Source organism: Balaenoptera acutorostrata, chromosome 1 (assembly GCF_949987535.1).
Source record: "Balaenoptera acutorostrata chromosome 1, mBalAcu1.1, whole genome shotgun sequence".
NCBI classification, from domain to species: Eukaryota; Metazoa; Chordata; class Mammalia; order Artiodactyla; family Balaenopteridae; genus Balaenoptera; species Balaenoptera acutorostrata.
This window is the reverse complement of record NC_080064.1, coordinates 99,097,570-99,117,699: the sequence shown is the minus strand read 5'-3', so window position 1 is coordinate 99,117,699 and position 20,130 is coordinate 99,097,570. Positions and strand designations below refer to the sequence as shown.

At 44.1% G+C, this 20,130-nt stretch overlaps 1 protein-coding gene across 2 annotated transcripts; it reads right to left on the bottom strand.

Annotated features, from left to right (window-relative positions):
- Nucleotides 1-558: 558 nt before the first annotated feature.
- Nucleotides 559-10,779, bottom strand: DDX20 (DEAD-box helicase 20). 2 transcript variants are annotated; one of them, XM_007169402.3, is made up of 11 exons: nt 10,421-10,779; nt 9,585-9,679; nt 8,333-8,501; nt 7,622-7,736; nt 7,355-7,497; nt 7,086-7,224; nt 6,927-6,985; nt 5,937-6,019; nt 5,479-5,584; nt 5,238-5,339; nt 559-2,414 (listed from the first exon to the last, which is right to left on the bottom strand). In XM_007169402.3, the coding sequence occupies exons 1-11, from the start codon at nt 10,719-10,721 to the stop codon at nt 1,252-1,254; spliced, it is 2,475 nt and encodes an 824-aa protein (XP_007169464.1). In that variant the 5' UTR covers nt 10,722-10,779; the 3' UTR covers nt 559-1,251. The 2 variants fall into 2 exon arrangements, with proteins under 2 accessions (XP_007169464.1, XP_057408216.1); XM_057552233.1 differs by lacking the exon at nt 10,421-10,779 and adding an exon at nt 10,141-10,159.
- Between the last annotated feature and the right edge of the window lie 9,351 nt (nt 10,780-20,130).

Genomic DNA, 20,130 nt, shown 5'->3' with positions numbered 1-20,130 from the left:
GTTAAACAGTTTAGGGCTGTGTTATGTGAGTGTCAGACAGTAAATGACAATGGCTGTGGATGTTTGCTGACAGCCGTGGGAGAAAGTGTTTATATTGCCTAGACAAGTATGCACACAGGAAAGGAGAGCTTCCCTTCCCTTTTAAAAAGTAAATACATATCTCTATTCATACTCGGTTCTCTCACCACAAATCCGTTCACAGAGAAGTTTGGGAACCAATCGTATATTCATAAAAGAACTGCTACAGAGAAGAAATTAAAGAATATGTAACTTCCAATTAATTTATCTAAATCATAATTTACAGATACAGCATCTCAGAAAAATGCTAGAAACTTCCCTTAGCCTACCAGCAGAGTAGGGCAGTTCTTAACCTGGGTTCCACAGATGGGCTTCAAAGGGTCTATGAACCCTTTGAAATTACATATACAATTCTTGTTTATAGAATGAGAAATTTTCTGGGACAAATCTATAGCTTTCATCAGATTCATAAAACGATCCAAAAATCAACAAAGATTAAGAGCTGTTCCTTTTCCTGAGAAACAAAAACAAGACAGTCACTGATGATCCTTAGCTATTTAATGCACATCAAAAACACAGCTTCCACAATTCTAAAGACAAAAGATATTCAAAAGACGAACAATAAACATGTCAACACACTTGGCTAAGTTTCTATTTTTACTTGTAATAAATATTTTTACTGGAAGCAAACAGCATCAAATCAAGGACCTTCGGGAAAGTCTGAAGCAATGTTTATTCCTTCCTGCCTAAACCTAAAAGGAGAGGGGGCTTTCTGATCTACCATGCTACAAATTTCTGCAAGAACACACCTCTATGGAAATGTAGCCCAAGACTTTTGGAAAGAACTCCACAGCATAAACTTGCATTATTTTTCAAATCTCAACTGTTTTTATTTCTTTTAAGTAAGCAGTGGTATAAGTCTTTTTAAGTGTTTCTTTTTGGAATGGCTTATAGAAAGTGGCACCCTGGGACCTTTAGCTCTATGTCCCCCAAATTTTCTTTCAAGAATCTCATCCAGGAAGTTTCTTTAAAGAAGATAATTCACCTGACCTGAATCAGGTTGATTTAGGTCAAAACAATCTGAAAACTAGATGTGTCCCAGTGGAAAGCCTCGAAACTTCTCCAGTTCCTCAAAAATGCCACTATATGCCACTCTACTACAGGTCAAGGAGGATGGCAATCCAAAGGTATCACTTGTTGATATTCCCAGATGGTGTGCCGTACAGCCTATAATCACTGGTTGCCACGCATCATTTCTTGTAGATAAATGGTATTCATGTGATAGGCTGCCATCCAATTTGGATGGCTCTGAGCATTCCAATAATATGGCTGAGAAGCAGCAGCATAGTATTCCTGCCACGCCCTGTAGTAAGCCTTCCAGTACTCCTCATAGTCCTGATAGGTATTAGAAAAACTCGGATGTGTTTCCCTATGGTGGTCATACCAAAAATCTTCCTGGGGTTCTGTCTGCAATCGATAGGAAGACCGCCTGGGAAGGTTTCTCCGGCTCTGCTTAGCTCTCTGGTTATGGTTAGCTCCCTCTTTATGCCTTGCCTTTATTTGGATTTCAGGTGATTCCTGATACTCTACTAGACGAGGGGTGTCATTTCCATTCAGAGGTTGTTCCAAAGAGATATGGCCACCCACAGGAATAGATTCCAAGTCTTTCAGCTGAGTATCAGAAGAACCTTCCAAGTATGACTTACTTCCTTTGCTCTGTGAAGAAGTCCTTGAACTGTAAGAATCACTGTCACTCTCAGAGTCTCCAGATTGGCTACTACTTGTCAATATCTGCACTCTCTCTTCAGTAATTCTATTTCTCACAAAACCATTTTGAGGATTCACAGTCTGATCCCCAGGACCTGTGTAGTGTCTGATGATTTCCACAGGTTTCTCTAACCCCTCTTTAATATAGTGTTCATAATCCTCCACCAATTCTGCAAAAGTCAAAGTACATGGCAGATGGGTTTTAAAGGAAGACAGACAAGGAATTTTGGGGAGTGACACAGAAGCTTCTTTGACTTGGTGCTGACTGTTAGTAGAGTTTTCAACAGAGGTCTGAATAGAATTCTTCATTTGCTCTTCCAATTGTACGGCACAGCCCAGTTCTTTTGGTGACATGGCTTTTTCTACAATTCCACACTCTGAGTGGCTTTTCACAGGAAGCTTTTGTTTGGTATTATTTTTTGATTTGACTGATAGTGCAGATACAGAAGTATTTCTAGATGAAGCCATGTGGCTACCATGAGCTTTCTGAGTTTGAAAGGTGCTCTCTATTTTTTGAATTTGTTTTAGGGTCTGTGTAGGTATACTTGCTAAGCCATATGCATGCATGGCAGCTTCAACCTCCACATCCCAATCCAAACATTCTTCCATCAGACCAGGAGGAATAGGATCTACATAAAAGGAATAAAAAAAGTATTAAATTCTCGAGCTGTTCTAGACCAGCATTTTCTGAATGGATTAATAAAGCTTTCCACGGTCAAATAAGAGTAAGCAACAAAATATACTAACACTATACTAAGAAGCTTAATATATTAGTATTTTAAAAGACCTAAGCAAAACTTGCAGTAAGGAAATTTGCCCAAAAATATAAAAGACCCATCCCATACCCCCTCACTCGAAAAGAGCTTATTCTAGGAGTGAGGTATGCCTCTACAGCAATTCTCCCATCTTTCCCCGTCTCCCTCTCCCCAACTCCTCCCCATTATCTCACTACTGATAACAGCAAAACAAGATATTAGAAAATGGATTGTGCTCCCCAAAGCTTACCAACTGGGAAATACTACAACTGCAACTCTGTACCGAAGTAAATCTGCCACCCTATATTCTACCAGGGAGAAATCACTGCCCTCAACAGTGGAGAAAAAAAAACTCCAAGGGGAAAAAAGCCAGGTGACTGTGAAAAGATCTGTGGTACCACTGGCACTTGTAAGTTTAAAAAAATTTGCTGGCTCTAACTCTCTAAATTTCCTATCCCATCCAGGCGTGACAATTTGCTTCCACCTGCACCCAGATCTTTCCAAAGTGTGACCAATTTTCATCTTAGGCAGACTAAGTACACAGAGGCCCTGCTTTACAAAGACCTCACCTGTCTGTTGCTGCTAGTGGTGTTCCATGTATGTGCACCCACTACTCATTCCCTCAGATCTGGATTCTTCAGCTGGGGCTCTTGATCCTTCACTGAAGAGACCCTCTAACTAAACTTGGATTCCTACTAAGGTAACATCCCTTGCTTGCGGAGACCTATCATTCAGGCCACTTTCTCTCCTAATCCTGCTCCAGGCAACTCACCTGAACAGTCTGTTGTCACACAAGTGCCTAGTCCAGTATAGATCTAACACTATAAATGTCATTTTTTCAATTTATTTTTTCCATTATTTATAACTACAAAGATCACCAATAGACTTATACGTAGAGAGAATTAACAAAATATAGTCTTAGAACTGATAGAGAACCTAAAGACCATCTACTCTAAAAACAAATATTTTGTAAATCAGGACATAAGCTTAGAGCAATTTAAAAAATCTGTGAAAATGAGTTATCACAAAGCCAAAACTACTAAAATCCACAGTACTCCCAAACCTGTGCTTCATCTAGCTTTGTAAAAATCACTAAAGGAGTTAAATATAAATTGGTAAAATATTCATTGTTATATTTATTCAATAACTACATAGTCCATCTTCTAAAAGGTCATGTATACACTATATAAGTATACATTTATGTATCTATACAACGCATATATACACACACTAACATGCATACATTAACATATACAGTTGACCTTTGAATAACACGGGTTTGAACTGCGGGTATGAACTGTGCAGGTCCAGTTATACGCAGATTTTTTCCAATACGTACAACAGTACTAACCAATCTGCTGTTGGCTGAATCAGCGGATGCGGAAAGGCAGATATGGAGGGCTGACTATAAGCTATATAGGGATTTATGCTGCGTGGAGGCTCGGCGCCTCTAACCCCCCCATTGTTGTTCAAGGGTCAGTTGTATAGCAAATAAACCATATTTCCACCCAGGAGGTTTTTTTTTTTTTTTAATAAGTTTGTTTATTGATTGATCGATTGATTGATTGGCTGCATTGGGTCTTCGTTGCTGCGCGCGGGCTTTCTCTAGTTGCGGTGAGCGGGGGCTACTCTTCATTATGGCGCACGGGCTTCTCATTGCAGTGGCTTCTCTTATTGTGGAGCATGGGCTCTAGGCTCGTGGGCTTCAGTAGTTGTGGCTCATGGGCTCTAGAGCGCAGGCTCATTAGTTGTGGTACATGGGCTTAGTTGCTCTGCGGCACGTGGGATCTTCCGGGACCAGGGATCGAACCCGTGTCCCCTGCACTGGCAGGTGGATTCCTAACCACTGCACCACCAGGGAAGCCCCAAGCTGCTTTTTAAAACTGCTGTCTTGGAAACAATGCATGTTTGAAACTATTAATTATCTCTTGAAAACTTTTTTAGAAACCCTAAAAGACTCCTGGGTGGGGACTTCCAGGAGCCACAACTACTGAGCCCACGTGTCACAACTACTGAAGCCCGCGTGCCTACAGCCCGTGTTCCGTAACAAGAGAAGCCACTGCAATGAGAGGCCCGCGCACCACAACGAAGAGTAGCCCCTGCTCGCTGCAACTAGAGAAAGCCCGCGCGCAGCAACGAAGACCCAACAAAGACCCAACACAGCCAAAAATAAATAAATTAAAAAAAAAAAGCAGCTTGATAAATGATTCATTAAAATCAAAAGAAAACACTTCAACATTTTCAGAATAGTGTTCACATTAAAGATACTATTCCTTCCCCATGGTGACAAAGGAGAATATGGCAAGAATTACCTTCATAGCAACATAAGAGGTAAAATACATCCCTTGATATAAAAGAATAAAATCAAATTGCAGGGCTACAAAGTAAAATATGGAGTTAATACAGTAGGAAAATATTTTTCATTTTTCATGTGTCATTAGTTAGCTTGCAATCTTCTCCCTACTACTTATTAGCTGTAAGACCTTAGGCAAATATTTAACCTATGCCTCAATATCCTCATCTACAAAAGGTAGATAATAATAGCACATACCTCATGTAATTGTGGTGAGAATTAAATGAGTTAACATATATACTTAGAACAGTATCCAACACATCATAAGTACTCTATGTTAGCTATTATTTTTATTAGGCCTATCATTATTATTTTGACAGCAAAATGAAATAGACAAAATATACCTGGTAAAGGCAGAAGGTTGGTCTTACATTTCTGGGCAATTTTCATCACCATATTTTCTTCTTCTCCCCTACAGCAGTAGGTCACTGTCAGTCCCAAAGTACCTAAAGCACAGAAGGAATGTTAAGTAGTAAATCAATTCCAGATAAATGACACTTCAAGTCCACCTGTCACGTTATAGCTTCCTCCCCTTAAAGAAAGAACCCAAACTTTTTTCTTTCCTTTTTTTTTTTTTTTTTTTACCAAAACGGCCAGCTCTGCCAATCCGATGCATATATGTCTCCCAATCCAATGGTACATCCAGGTTTACAACCAGATTCACGTTCTCAGCATCAATTCCACGGGAAGTCTTGAATTGAAGAAGAGAACAATTGTTTGTTCGCATTAGCCATTGCATGGCGCACTATATTATTCAGTATAACCAAGAGCCAAATTAAGAATAGGAGGATATTTAAGAGCAAGGAGGATAATCAGGAGCAAAGGAAAAGAAAATTCATTTCTAATGACTAATTTCAACAATAAAGATAAAAATATAAAAGACAATTTTAGGAAGAAAGCATATTCCCCAGCACTGGAAAGACAATTATCTTCTGGTATTCTTGTCAGATACACCCACTTAAAATAATAGATGAAATCTGTATATTTGATAACAGAACTTATGTCCAGATGGATTAGTCACCCAAACTGAACAGGAAATTTACCAAATCTGTGGAAACGAGGACTCTGCAATGAAACTGCTTCAGTTTAGCCATAGCATCAAGACGCTGATTCTGATTCATGTTGCCTAAAAAGACCCAGAAAGAAAGTCATATAAAAACAAGTGAACATACATTTATCAAATCCACAAAGATCAGAAATCATAATTGCCAGTCTTAACACTTTAACAACCAAAGTTAATTCTGTCCTTATATGCAAATCTAGGTTAAGAACTCAAGTCAGGGAAAAAAAAAAAAAAAAAGACCTAAAGTCAGAATCTTCTAAAATATGGTTAGGCAATCAACTCGAAATTCAATTTTAAATGGTGACTAGGCTATGCCTGTAGATATAACATTATATCTACAAAGTGCCATATGAGGTTTAACAATTCTTAGGAAAATAAAATTGCTTTAACCAGCTGTTTACCAATTTGGTGTTGAAGTGTGATCTATCATCCAAATACTGGTCCATGAGAAAACGGCCTCCCCAGTATCTCATGATATACCACGACTAAATGAGCTTATGCTAACAGGTTAAAAACTAAGCTGACATAGCAATCAAAACTCTAAAAAGGATCTCACTTATCAAAAATTCCTTTAAATCTTTCATTCCTAGGTCAACAGTAATAATTTAGCTTTGTGTCAAAAATGAATCAGTTTTGCCTTCCACAAGACTGTAAAAGTCAATTTAGTTAGCAATTCTTTGCATTTTTTACAATGATTATCTTAAGATAACAAAGACAGACTCTATTTTGTAAAGTTATTAAGTTCTTTGTGGATATAACTCCAGTCTTCTAGTTTTTTAGTATATACCATGTTACTTCTTAAAAAGACAAATCCCAGTGAAAAATAAACCTGAAATTCCTTTTACTCTGAAGACTCAGTGTAACCTCACACTCACAAGACAACTCAGGAAATGGTATCTCTTCCTCCTGACCTTGGAGAAGCTTCAAGTCAGGATACTAAACAAAGATTAAAGTTAAGAGATGAACTTACCTGAAATGCACTCTGCAGGAAAGCCTTTAGAAGAAAGGATATCAGCCAAGTGTTGTGCTCTATCAAAAATAACACAAAGGGTTATAACTTTACAAATACTGCCCCACACCTATCCTTTTATTTCACAAGTTCCCCAGATGACTTTTTAAGGTACATTACCTGCTGTGTAAATTAGAAAAGACTAAGGCTTGATTAAATGGAATTTTGCTGAACAATTCTTGTAAATGCTGAGTCTTTTCCTCAAAAATCTTATGGGCCAAAGGGTATGAACTGACAACTTTGTAGTACTGCTTCAAACCTACAAAGAAGACTCTCTGTTAAAATGAACATATTTTCTATAGCAAATATGAAAGCAAAAGCCAACTTAGCAAAGGAAAGCTCCAGAATATCACAAACAAACCCACTAAATATCCAATATCTGTACACACCTATGAGACTCGGATCACTGGAATTTAGTCTTACAAAAGTGGGCTCTCTCATGTACTTTGTCAAAGCATTAGCCAAAAATTCAGGGTAAGTAGCTGACACTGCCAACATCTGTTTACTAGCAGGCAAGGAAGAATAAATCCAACTGCAAAATAGAAGAAAAACACACACACCATGGAAACTATTCAGATGATAATCACCACCTAGAAAAGCAAAAGATAGATACTTTGGGGCACCATTTTAATAGTCAAGTTAGTTATTTTTCTTACTTTATTTGCTCCTGGAAGCTGCCTTCTTCTAAAAGCTTATCTGCTTCATCAAGAATAAAGAGACGTATACTGCCTGGATTCAAGTAGTCAAGTTCTATCAGTTGTTTAATTCTGCCTAAAGTCCAGAAAAAAACATATTCAAATATTCATATGCACCAAATCTGTGTAAATTTCAGCCAATGTTGTTATTCTACTTACAGGTTGAATTGCTGACTTTCCTGACCCAACCCTCATTATTCTTTACACACTAAACCACAAATTAGAAATCTTGAGTTCTGATCTTCCCTAAGTCCATTATTTTTTCCCTCACATTTCATCACCAATACGTATGGAAAATAAACACTTCCTGTCAAAAGACTTGTAAGGCACTGAATGCTAGATTATGATCCTGAGTGATTCATGACCGAAGGACTAATACGGAAGCAAAGAATAATCCCAATCCATGGCTTGGAAGGGCTTTCTGAAATCATTTCATTCCTCTTCTTCTCAGAAGCCTATCCCATACTTGTTCTTAAACATCCTTATAAACAGAAATTTCATAAATTCTGTTGGTAATCCAGTCATGTGTTTATATCTCACTAATCTAATGCTCTTCATTTTTAATCCTCAAAATAATTACCATAATTATCAAAGATTGCCATATTCTTATTGTTATATAGAAGTGTTCAGTTACTTAAAAGCCCCAGTTATTAACAGGCATTGATATCTTACCAGGAGAACCAACAGCAATATGACACTTTTTAAGTCTGGTTTTGTCTTGTGATAATGGAGTCCCTCCGATAAACACATGACACTCTAAGCCTTCCATTTTTATTCCAATGGCTGTGATAACAGAATGTATCTGTACAGCAATTTCTCTTGTAGGAGCCAAGATCAAAATCTAAAAAGAAACATAAAATATACCTTTAACAAGTCGGTAGAATAAATACATAAGGCAGGACTCAAAAAGCTTTACAGTGTTTTTTAACCCAGATATGAGTATCTGGGTTAAAAAACACTGTTGAAGAGTCATCATCAGATATACATGACTGAGAACTTGAAATACAGCCTGCTGTAACTACTAAACCACAAAGTAAGACTATGAGGATCATACCTGATTCATCTTTATATCCCCAATGCCTGGCATACTGTTTAAACATAACAAATCTTTGCTGAAGAAATGATCTCCAAACCCAAACCTCCTGTTAATTTGGGTAAGGCCCTCTTAGACCTACTCTGAGAGAACCCAGAAGATGGGAGATCAGTATAATACATTCACTGTAAGTACCACATGCAGTTACCTACAATAGCCAAACACCTCATTACCATGAATCAGGTCAAACGCTAAACCTCACCACAATTTAGTGGGCAAATAAATGAATAAAGAGGGCTGCCCTGGTGGCACAGTGGTTGAGAATCTGCCTGCCAATGCAGGGGACACGGGTTCGAGCCCTGGTCTGGGAAGATCCCACATGCCGCGGAGCAACTGGGCCCGTAAGCCACAATTACTGAGCCTGCGCGTCTGGAGCCTGTGCTCCGCAACAAGAGAGGCCGCGATAAGTGAGAGGCCCGCGCACCGCGATGAAGAGTGGCCCCCGCTTGCCGCAACTAGAAAAAGCCCTCGCACAGAAACGAAGACCCAACACAGCCATAAATAAATAAATAAATAAAATTTTTAAAAAAAGAATAAAGAATCCCTATCTGTATTCTCAAGTAATGACAAAATTGACACACATGGCAGACTTATTTTATTTAACACGCAGTAATAATAGAAATCTCTAAACTTCTAACACTAATAATGTGTATTTGGTCACCAACCACACCAACACCACTCAACAGCCTTAAGGTCTACTTTACTTGTATACTTTTCATATGTCTTAACACAATCATTCACTTCTACCTCTGAGGAGCTACTGGTATTTCATCTGACCTGTAGTAAATCCACATAACATACCCTCCTTTGGGTCCTCTGAGCTAAACTCACCTGGGTACTTAGGTTTTCAAGAACAAGAGAGTCCAAAGCAATGGTGGAGAATACACAGGTTTTCCCAGTGCCAGACTTAGCTTGAACAATTAAATCTGAGGAGGAAAAAAAAAAAAAAATTATCATTAGCCAGGACTGACTGAAGAAGCTTAGGTACCAACATGAAATCCCGGAACTAGACCGGTCTCCAGAGATCACATCCTTAACCACTTTCGTTTTTAAGTTAACTCTAAAACAAACATGTGGCCATATCCAGAAACAGGCCTCCTCCCTGAACCTACACCATTTCTCTTTCTTTTTTTGGCTTAGAAAGCAGAAATTTATTTTCTCAAAGTTTTGGAGGCCAGAAATATGAAATCAAGGTATCAGCCGGGCCACATTCCCTCCTAAGGCTCTATGGTACAATCCTTCCTGTCTCTTCCAGCTTCTGACGGCTGAGACATTTCTTGGCTTGGAGCTGTGTAACTCCAATCTCTGCCTCCATTTTCACATGGCTTTGTTCTCTGCCTTTCTCCCTTCTCTTATAAGGACTCTTGCCACTGGATTTAGGGCCTACCCTAATCCAGGCTGATCTCATCTGAGATCTTTCCTGCCGTTTATATTCCCAAACGTAGAACCACCTGACAGCGTGGAATGGACCTCAACTATCTCCAAATTCAATACTGCGCCTCCGTTTGACAGAGGAGGAAACTGACGCTCGCGTGCGTGCGGCGTCTTGCCCCGGGCCGAGCCCTGCAAGACGGCCGCTCTGGGCCCTTCCCGGCCCTCGCCACGGACTTGGCCGCCGCCGCCCCCTCCTCCGGCCCTTCCGGTCCCTCCAGGGCCCCAGCCCTCACCGAGTCCGCACCGCCCCAGCGGTATGGCCTTGAGCTGCACGGGCGACGGCCGCTCGAAGCCAACCGCCTGCAGCCCCTCCAGCACCGGCCGCGACAGCAGCAGCGACTCGAAGTCCCCCGGCTCCGCCAGCAGCACGTCCCCGGTGCGGGTCCGCGGGCCGCTGATGTCATGAGCCGTCCGCAGACTCCGCACTGGCCGGGGCGCTGGCTCCGGGGCCGCGAACTGCGCGGCCACGCGCTCCGCAGGCATAGTGCTCTCCATAGTCTTTAAGGCCGCCGGGGCTTCAAGTGCCGCCGCCATGCTAGCCGCGCCGCCGGATCTCGCGGTACTTGGGGCGAGGCGGAGAGCCTGAGAACAAGAAGAGGAAAAACTTTATTGGCAGTCTTCCTGCGAAGACACTGACACTCCCGGCCTCGAAGAGGAGGGGTAAGGGACGGAAGTCGGAGACTTAAGAAAGACTCGGAAACAGCTATAACAACAAAAAAACGTGGCCTGAGGAAGGCGGGAAAAGGGAGGGGAGGAAATCTGAGGCTACCGGTGTGTCGCCGCCTACGGCCTGCAGAGGACGCCGCGCGCTCACGGTGGGAGCACTGCCCCGCCCTGCGCCCGCGTTGCCGACCTCACAATGCTGCCTTTGTGAAGAGCCCAGTGCGTCACGGTCCCAGCCTTCTGGCTTCGGCTCGGCGGTCAACTCCTCCGGCTCCCCACCGTGTCCCGCCCCAGCTCGCTGCCTCCTCCTGTGCTCGCAGAGAGCGCCCGAAGTACAGCGAGATTTAGGATTGACCACGTTGCCTGGTATATATCTGTGTGCTTTCATCTCTGCGTTCCCAGCCCCTAGCACAGTACCTGGCACACGCTGAGCTCTGATAAAAGCAAATCGAATTGGAACCAGCAACTGGACTGACAACTCCCACATTAGTATCTACACCTCCGACCTTCCTCTGAACTCCAGACTTGTACATCCATCTCCCTTCTCAGCACCTCCACTTTATGTCTAATAGCTCAAATTTAACGTTTTCTGTGTGTTGCTCCTATCCCTCCCCACCACCATCTCATGGATAACAACAGTCTTTACCACTTTATTTTAGGTCTCTGCTCAAATACCACCTTTCCAAAGAGGACTTTCCTGAACACTCTATCTGAGATAGCTCCCCCATCCTGGCAGCTCCACCGCCTTTCCCATCGCTCTCTATTCCCTTGTTCTGCTTTATTTTTCTTCATGGTACTTATCACTAGATGAAATCATATGTTTATTGTCTGTCTCCCCCACTCTATGAGGACAGGGACCTATTCTCTTTTGTTCTCTGCAGTATCCCTAATCGGAAAAAACAATCTGACACAGAGTAAGTGCTCAATATTTATTGAATAAATGAGCTCCTATAACAAATTCTGAGTCATAACTCCAAATGTAAGTATTTTTGGAACCTAATATTATTCACAATTACAAATCTAAAGATTATATCATAATTCTGGTCGTTATCTCTCACCAGCCTCACACTTCCCTACACACACACACACACACACACACACACACACACACACACGGTGATGATTCAGATTCCAAAAGAGGTAGGAGGACTTTGGCAAGGTAATCCCACTGGAAAGGGATTCTCAGATGCATTTTTCTTATAAATTTACAAAACATTGAGAAAATGTCAACTGTTCATATGAAAGAAGGGGGCCTGTTGGGAGTGGGCAGTAAAGGTTCCAGACTTCCTCTTAGTACCCCACCTCTTTCATCCACCTAATCCCTAAATCCCAAACCTGGGAATTAATTATTCTTGACTCCACCTTCCATTATCCCTCACCCCTTTCTTTTTTTGGGGGGGGGATTTGGATTGACCAGGGATTGAACCCGGGGCCATGGCAGACAGTGAAAGCACTGAGTCCTAACCACTGGACCGCCAGGAAAGTCCCTCCTCTTTCTAACAATTACTTGAGGGCAAGTAATTTTGTTTCCAAATATCTCATCCATATTTCTTCTCCAGTCTCCATAGCATCTGTCCTATTTTAGGTCCCTTTTAAGGGTCCTATTTTAGGACCTTTTAGGTCCTAACTATCACAACAACCTCCTGAATGGTTCCCCTGCCCAAATATTGCAGTTATGTTACTAGGCATAAATTATATTGCTATAGCTAAAAACAAATCAATACAATTTTTTTCCTCAGTAGTTACAAACTGTAATAATGCTGTTGGTCGTAATTTTTAGTGCCATAAAAATAAGATGTAAAGGTAAGAGACCATTTAATAACCAGGTAAGGTATGAGAGTAACATACGCAGAAACCAGTTGGACTGTTGTCTGCCTGCTGGCCTCCTTCAGGATAAAATCACAATGGGACCCCAGCCTCTTTGTATGCTGTTCTGTCTACTTGGAAAATCTTTCCTCACCTATGTACCTGGAAGCTAGAGGGGGGAAGGATTCCTGTGAATTGAAGAAGTAGGAGTAAAAGGTAGACTCGGAATGGATTTTCAGGTTCAAATGGTCCCAGGCAATGATTTCACAATGGAAGTTTCTGCACCCAGAGGAAAGGAAAATAATGTAAACAAAAACATAGACATAAGGTGCCCCCCCAACGAATGTGAGGATCTGTGGGAATATATGGAAAGAAGGGAAGGCACTAAGATTTTTATAGTCACTTTTTCTCGTTTGATCCTCAAAGCAACAAAGGGTAGGCAACCTTATTATTTGCATTCAATCTGCAAACATCTCTTTATTCATTCTTTCAACAGAAATCTTCTAAACGCCTAATACGCATCAGCCAGATGCTGGAGATACAAAACTGGGACAAAATAAGCAGAGCACGTGCCCTAAAGAAGAAAGATACATGCAAACAGAAAGCTCTGACCAAGGAGGAAATATGCAAGTAGCACAAGGTGGTGTAAAATTACATGCAGTACTGACATTTTTCAGGGCCTTAGCTGCTCAAAGTGTGGCTGTCATGTGGGAGAGCGTGAGAACATCTGAAAAATTGAGAAAAACAGCTTTTGGTATTCAGAGACCAATAGCTTTCTTCTCTATGCCCTTCTCTCCCCATCCCAAATCAAAGTGGTTTAAAGCATGCATGGAACTATAAGAAAACCTCCATGCTCAGGTCACTCTTTTCCTAATCCCTGGAGTCTAGCACTTCTGCCAAGATAGCTGCACCAGGAGACAAAGCTCAAGTCCCTTGAAGCACTGGGGGGTGATTTTCTGAGCTGATCCTGAAGGATAGATGTGGAGTTCATCAGGCAGCGGGGGTGGAAGGAAAGCTCACCAGGCAGACAAGTTAGAAAGATATTCTGGGCAAAAGGAACAGTTTGTGCAAAGGCGTGGAAGCGTGAGAAACCATAGTAGTTACGGTAAGGTATGAGCTTTAGCATGAATGGAGGTAAGTATGGCAGCACTTACCAGGAAACAAGGTTGCAGAGATATATTGGTCCCATAGTATGGAGGACCTTGTCTGCCACCATAAGGAATATAAAATTAATGTGTTATGCTCGCCCAAAGGAGGATAGTGTTATGTAGCAATAGAGAGAAATACAATTGGAAATATAGACTAGGGCTTGATCAATGACAAAGCTGAGGAGTTTGGATTGTAACTTGCAGAGCATCGAGCATCATCTCAGTTTGGGATCTAATATGAGGTAGTAACTGCAAGGCCCACTTTATACGCTGCTTCTCACACCTAACAACCCCTGGGTCTTTTGGATGTTGTCCACTGCTTTCTGAGTGTCAGTGCTTAACCTGTGCGCTGCTTAGCCAGCAAACAGTGACTGAGCACATGTTTCCTAGTTCTCTCTCCCAGGCAAGGGGAACATTCCCTCCTATATTCTTCAGTTCATCTGCTCAGTGGACTAGCGCCATCAATAAACTTAAGTTATATCAAGTTTATTAAGTAACAATATCTGGCCTTCTGGACAGAATTTTTCACATCCCTGCCCAGTCCTATGCAGCTACCTTTCAACGTGGAGAATAACTATTTTCATATGTGCCCCTTGGCCTATGGGGTGACTATGTCTTCAGTACCTTTTCAAACAGGAATGAGGAGAGGGGAAGAAGCAGCAAAGGCCCAGGTTCCTATACTCTGCGCGGCCACCTCCCACCATGGGGACTTGCTTAGCTGGCTTTCAGTAAAGGACCCCAGGCCATCCTCGCTCTCTCTAGACCAGACTCCCCTCTGCCCAAGGCCCCGGTTGATTAATTGCCCCATTTAATACCACAGCCTCAGTCTTTAGGGAGGAAGGCGTCACGTTTGCTCTTCTTCTGAGAATGGGGCCCAATTCATTCTTGTCCAGGCAGCATAATAAATAACCTGCCCCTGTTGGCAGGGAGTTTATTAGAGACTGATGGGACATTTAACAATAACTGGGGGCCTGTGATTTATTAGGTAGGGAGGTTTGTGGCGTCTCTGAAGACTGGGAATGTGGAATTTAATTGATAAAGCGGCTGTCAGCAGCAATGAGATGCACTCAATAGAATACGCATTTGAGGGCTTCTCTTTGGAGCTGTCAGGAAGGGTTTCTGCTAATCATATGCAGCTCCTGCGGATGGTGGTGTCTGCTGGTTATTTGGGTGAGACACAAATGGCAGGGAGGGGACTCTGAAAGGGGCCCGGGGAAGGGTGCACCTGTCAGTTGCCCGGCCTGATGGAAGAATGTGACACAAATGAGCAAAAGGAAAGATTTCCATCACCCCAAGAGAGGGCTCCCCTTCAAGAGGACTTTGTTTCTCTCCTGTGAGCTGCGCAAGAGAACAAGAGGTGCCGAGCACCCACTTCCTGGAGAAGGAGGGAAAGGAAAGAGTTAAGTGGCAAGAGAGATTTGGTCTGGAATTCTAAAGTCCCTAAACCTGACCTATCTGCACCAGAGACCCCCCTGCCTGGCTCCCCAGCCACAGACACTCATATACACACCCCCCCTCCCCACACACACCACCGTTACCTGCCTCCCCCCAGCACCATAGTTACCCACATCCACACAGCCTCCTCCTGTCCCTGCTGCTTTCATGCCGAGAACAGAGCCACAGAGACTCAGATGGATGGAGCCTCACCTTTTTGCTATTGTTGTCTCCCGGCTCTGGAGACCCCAGAATCCAGGCTGAGAAACTGGAAATAAGTTCTTGTGGTCTGGAGCGTGCAGAGCATAGCGTACCTTACCTCCTCGGCCCGCCCTCCACCCAGTTTCCCGACAGCAAGGGGGCTTGGTTTTCTCTCTGAGGCCATCCATGATGGCACTGATGATGGTACAGCTCCGTCCTCAGGCAGCCCTGAGCCTCTCCAGGCAGCTCTGCTCACATTTGCTGCTCCCCTCATCCCTCAGGCGGTTGCTCAGACTTAAACAAGGCCATGTAAGGCACACGAGAGGGGCTTTCTGAGGCCAGTCTGCTTCCCTCCTATGATCCTCCCGCATCTATTCTTAGGTCCCAGGAGACTGATCTGCCTCCGTGTTCCCTGCAGGGAGAGAAAGGGAGGGGGAGGCAAAGCCAGGGAAGAAGAAGTAATTGTCACTGTCTAATCTGAGCCTCAGTGGTGACACTGAGGGACCTCTGAGCAGAATGGATACAGCAACTGGTTTGATTAAATCAAACCTCTCCCGCAACCTTGTTAAATTAAACTGACAGGCCGGGAGCAGATGAGGGAGCACAGAGGGATCATCACCTGCAGTGGAGGCAGAGGAGGCCAGGAGCTGGGGCTGGGAGGAAGATCAGATGGTAGCAGAGCAGCGGCCTGCCCTTTCCCTTATTTGCCGACTATAGATGGGAGATGAGATTTATGGATGTGAGATGCCTAAGTACCTGTCTGAGCACAGGCTATGAAAGTGACGCAGAGGCAGACTGCCGCCTCTCAGTAGGCGCTGCAAATTCCCTTGGCACTGTCCAATGACAGTGTTCTTGACATTTCAAAGGGCCTTTACACTTTACCTTCACAACAGGCAGGTAGCAGTGAGATTATTTTCCTCACTTTACAGTGAGGAAAGGGGCCCGGGGAAGGGTGCACCTGGCACAGGGGGATTACAGGGCCAACTAGCAGGCAGAGATGGGCAGCAGAGCCAGTCTAAGACCCCCAGGTCTCCCACCTGCCCGTCCTGGCTCACTTCACCTCCAACTTATGCCATATGGCGGAATTTCCCAGGACTTAGTCCCTGGACTGCCATCTCTTCTCCCACCCACCAGAGAAATGTAAACCACACAGCTTGTTTCGTGGGCCATCAGGAAAATGCCAGTTCCCACCTGGCTTGGGGCAGCCTACCTGCAAAGCACACGGCTGGCTTCTAAAGGTCACGAGGCCATTCTAATGTACTCATATCACTCTCCCACCTGCCCAAGCCCTCCCGAGTCATTTCCACTCCACCTAATTACAAGTTAGGGGAGGGGAAGGGGGTGGGTGAGATATTGTTAGCAACACCAGCAAACAGCAATAGGAGACAGATAACACCGATACCCTGCTGGCTTCCTCACCTGTCACCCAGTTCCTCACCTGCCAAAGCTAATTTTCCACTCACCAGTGGGTGAGAGCTCATTTCAGAGTGTGTGAGCCACACACACACTCACACACATGCATGGGTACCCAGTGCCGTTGTGAATAGAGTAATGCCTCACCCAGGATTCCCTTGTTCTCACTTTCCATGCACTCCAATGATTTGTTTATTGACACCTCCACCCTTTTCCAATCTATTTTCCGTAGGGAAGACACTGGGATGGGGAGGCTGGCAAAGACGGTGCATAGTGATTACTGGAGACCCTGTTGACCCCTACCTCCTCCAAGGCACACTCATCACACGCCAATTAATGATCAGAACCTGGGACAGGGAGAACAAAGGACAGAGGGAAGGGGAGAGAGGAGCAGACTTTCAACCACTGCCACCATGAAGGAAGCTGAGAGAGAGAGCCGGCACAAGGTGGTAACATTTGCTTGATGAGGACAAACAACTGGAAACAGCACCCACCAGGGGAGAGTATGTATGGGCCACACCAGACATGGCATTGCCATGCTCTTCCCTCATGGCTTTCATCACCACTCTTGACCTGAAAAAGAGCAGGCAGGCAGATAGGTCGAAGGTACTTGGATAAATATCACCAGCTTCCTGAACTCACCGTTGGTGTTGTGACTGGCTGCACCCAAACCCAACATGTCCAACCCATCGATCTGAAATCATAGAAGAGATCTCTAAGGCAAGGAGTTGGATTCCTCTAGAAACACCTACCAAAGTGTGATGGAGGGGAAAGAGGTCTTGGCGGGGAGTAGGGGAAGGGTGGGAGGGACAGGGGAGGGAAGATCACTGGATCTGAGTTCCTTTGCTGATTCTGCCATTAGCAACCTGGGTGACTTAGGGCAAATCACCCAGGGCTGCACTCTCCTAACTTGTAAAGTCATACGCTTGGGTGTGAAATGTAGACTGTCAGACTTAGAGATCACAGAGGAGAAAACTGAGACACAACGAGGTTAAATTACTTGTTCAAGTCCACATGGTGAGGCCTTGGAGTGACAGAAGGCATGGGTTCTGAAGCCAGAGCCTCTGTGTGAACCGAGGGGAGTTCTGGCTCCTCATCCCCTTCCTCATCTGCAGAACAGAGGCAATAGGAGCCCTGCCTCCGAGGGTCTGGGAAGAACAGATGAGTGCCTGACACAAGGAAAGCCTTCAATAAATGTTAGCTAGCTCTATTTTCAGTGACAGACTGGAGGTTCAGACCCACAGAGCTTGACTTCTAGTCTCTCCATGAGGTCACAATTCCCTGATTATCTGTAAGGTCCTTTACAGCTCCCAAATTCTATGATTCTAAGTCAGAGAGATTAAAATGCAAGTTATTTCCAAAACCCTCCAGGCAGAGACACAAAAGACCATTTGGGGGATTCATTATTCACTCTCCATTGCCTCAGTCACTTTCTATGGATGATGATTCATGAGGAATAATCTCAGCAGAGAAAACCTGTCCAAATGCAGGGAGGAGGGAGGGCAGTAAAAAACCCAAACTCCTTTGCGTGTTCAGCTCCTGTTCGGCAATGTGCATCATCATTTGTTAAATGATGGCGGTGTTTCTTGGCGTCATTGCCTCTCCGCTCTGGGAACCGGACGCTGTCTCTTGGTACAGACTGCTGCTGCTGCATGTCACTGCCCACCCCACTCACACCCCACAGAACCCCAGGGCTCTGGTCAAGCAGAAGCCCTCACAGAAGCAGCTGTCACCCTCAGCACTGGCTCCCCTCAGGGTCATGATCAGAGAGGGCCGGTGTCTGATCAGGGTAAGGACAGTTCTCTGGCACCTGCAAAAGACCAAGAAGAGGCTTAGGAGCCAGCCTGGTGGAAGCAAATATGCACAGGAAGCCAAACCTGAAACTGACCTCTTTTTCTACTTACCCTGTGGCCTCAGTGGGAGAAGCAGGTAGCCTTCTTTCTCTCTTGCTGACAAGTCTCCCCCTGGCAGGCTGCCAATGCCTGGTACTTGCTTACAGATACCAGAAGCTGGTGGAGATGACCAAATAGTGTGTAATAAAATCAGCTTTTGCCCTGAGTTGCAGGCCATGGTGATGTTACAGGGAAGTCAGTGCTGGGCCTCCAGGGAGGCAGATGTGGCAGGATATCCCCAGGGGAGTGCAGGGAGCAAGTCACTTTCCTTCTCAGTGCAGTTTGCATCAACCAGCATTAATGTGCACAAATTCCATGAGTATATCCCCTAGCTGTGCCCTGACATTCTTCAGGTGTTCTTTGCAGTTGAAAAATATTTGCTTTTCCAGCAAATGTTTGCAAAATGGAGATGTTTACTTCCCAGTAGCAATGAGACCATCGCTTAGGCACCATAAGCACAGGCCCATAGCTGCAAATAATTCCAAATAGGGGTTGGTAGCAGCCCATAGACTAACTGCTCATTCTTCAGACTAGTCTAATTTTGCACTTACAATTCCTCTGAATTGTTCAGGTGAAATAATCCATTCATTCATGAAGTTTTCTCAGACTACTATCCTGCTACTGCTTCCTCCAACACCTTCCTTCTGTCCCTCTCCAAAAAGTTTTAGCACCTGCATAACTGGTCTTGCAGCCCAGGGACTTTGTAAAGAAGTGACGGCTGTGAGTGTGGCGTCTAAGTTAACACAGTATGCAAGAGTGTTGGCCATTCTGCGGATGGGGAAGTGCTGGGACTCTCTCCTTCAATGGCTCATCATCTCAGTAATCCACATGCCTGCTGCTTTCCGCAGAGGAGGGCAGTAGAAAGAGGTTACCTTGGAAACAGGGAGACTTTATTATATCACCTTTCAGACCCATCTCTTTGGACCTCAGTTGCTCTATCTGAAAGTGAGGAGAATGATACTCTACATATGAGGACACCAAAAGCTAACGAGCTTCCTATGACTGAGTCTTTGATTCCACCACCCTGTCAGAAGAGTTTTCCCTTAAACACCAAAGGGAATCTTTCTTTTGGAACCGAGAGGGCTCCCAACATGTAGACCACTTTGTCTCTCTGCTGTCTCTCCTCGTGTTGGGATTGAGGAGCCCAGGCCTCCGTCTAAGGTGGACAGAGGAAGATATCATGAAAGCTGAGAGTTAGATTATTCTAAGAAGAGTTAGGCTTCTGTCCAATTCCTCCCCCACCATCCCAGTGTTTCACACCAGACACGCAGTCTCTGCTCAGCACCTCTGGGCCTGCCTGCCAGGAGAGGTCCTCTGCCTGGAGAGAAGCAGCTCTGCAGTGATATCTGAACACATTCCAACAGCACGTGTTTATCTCTAGGGTCA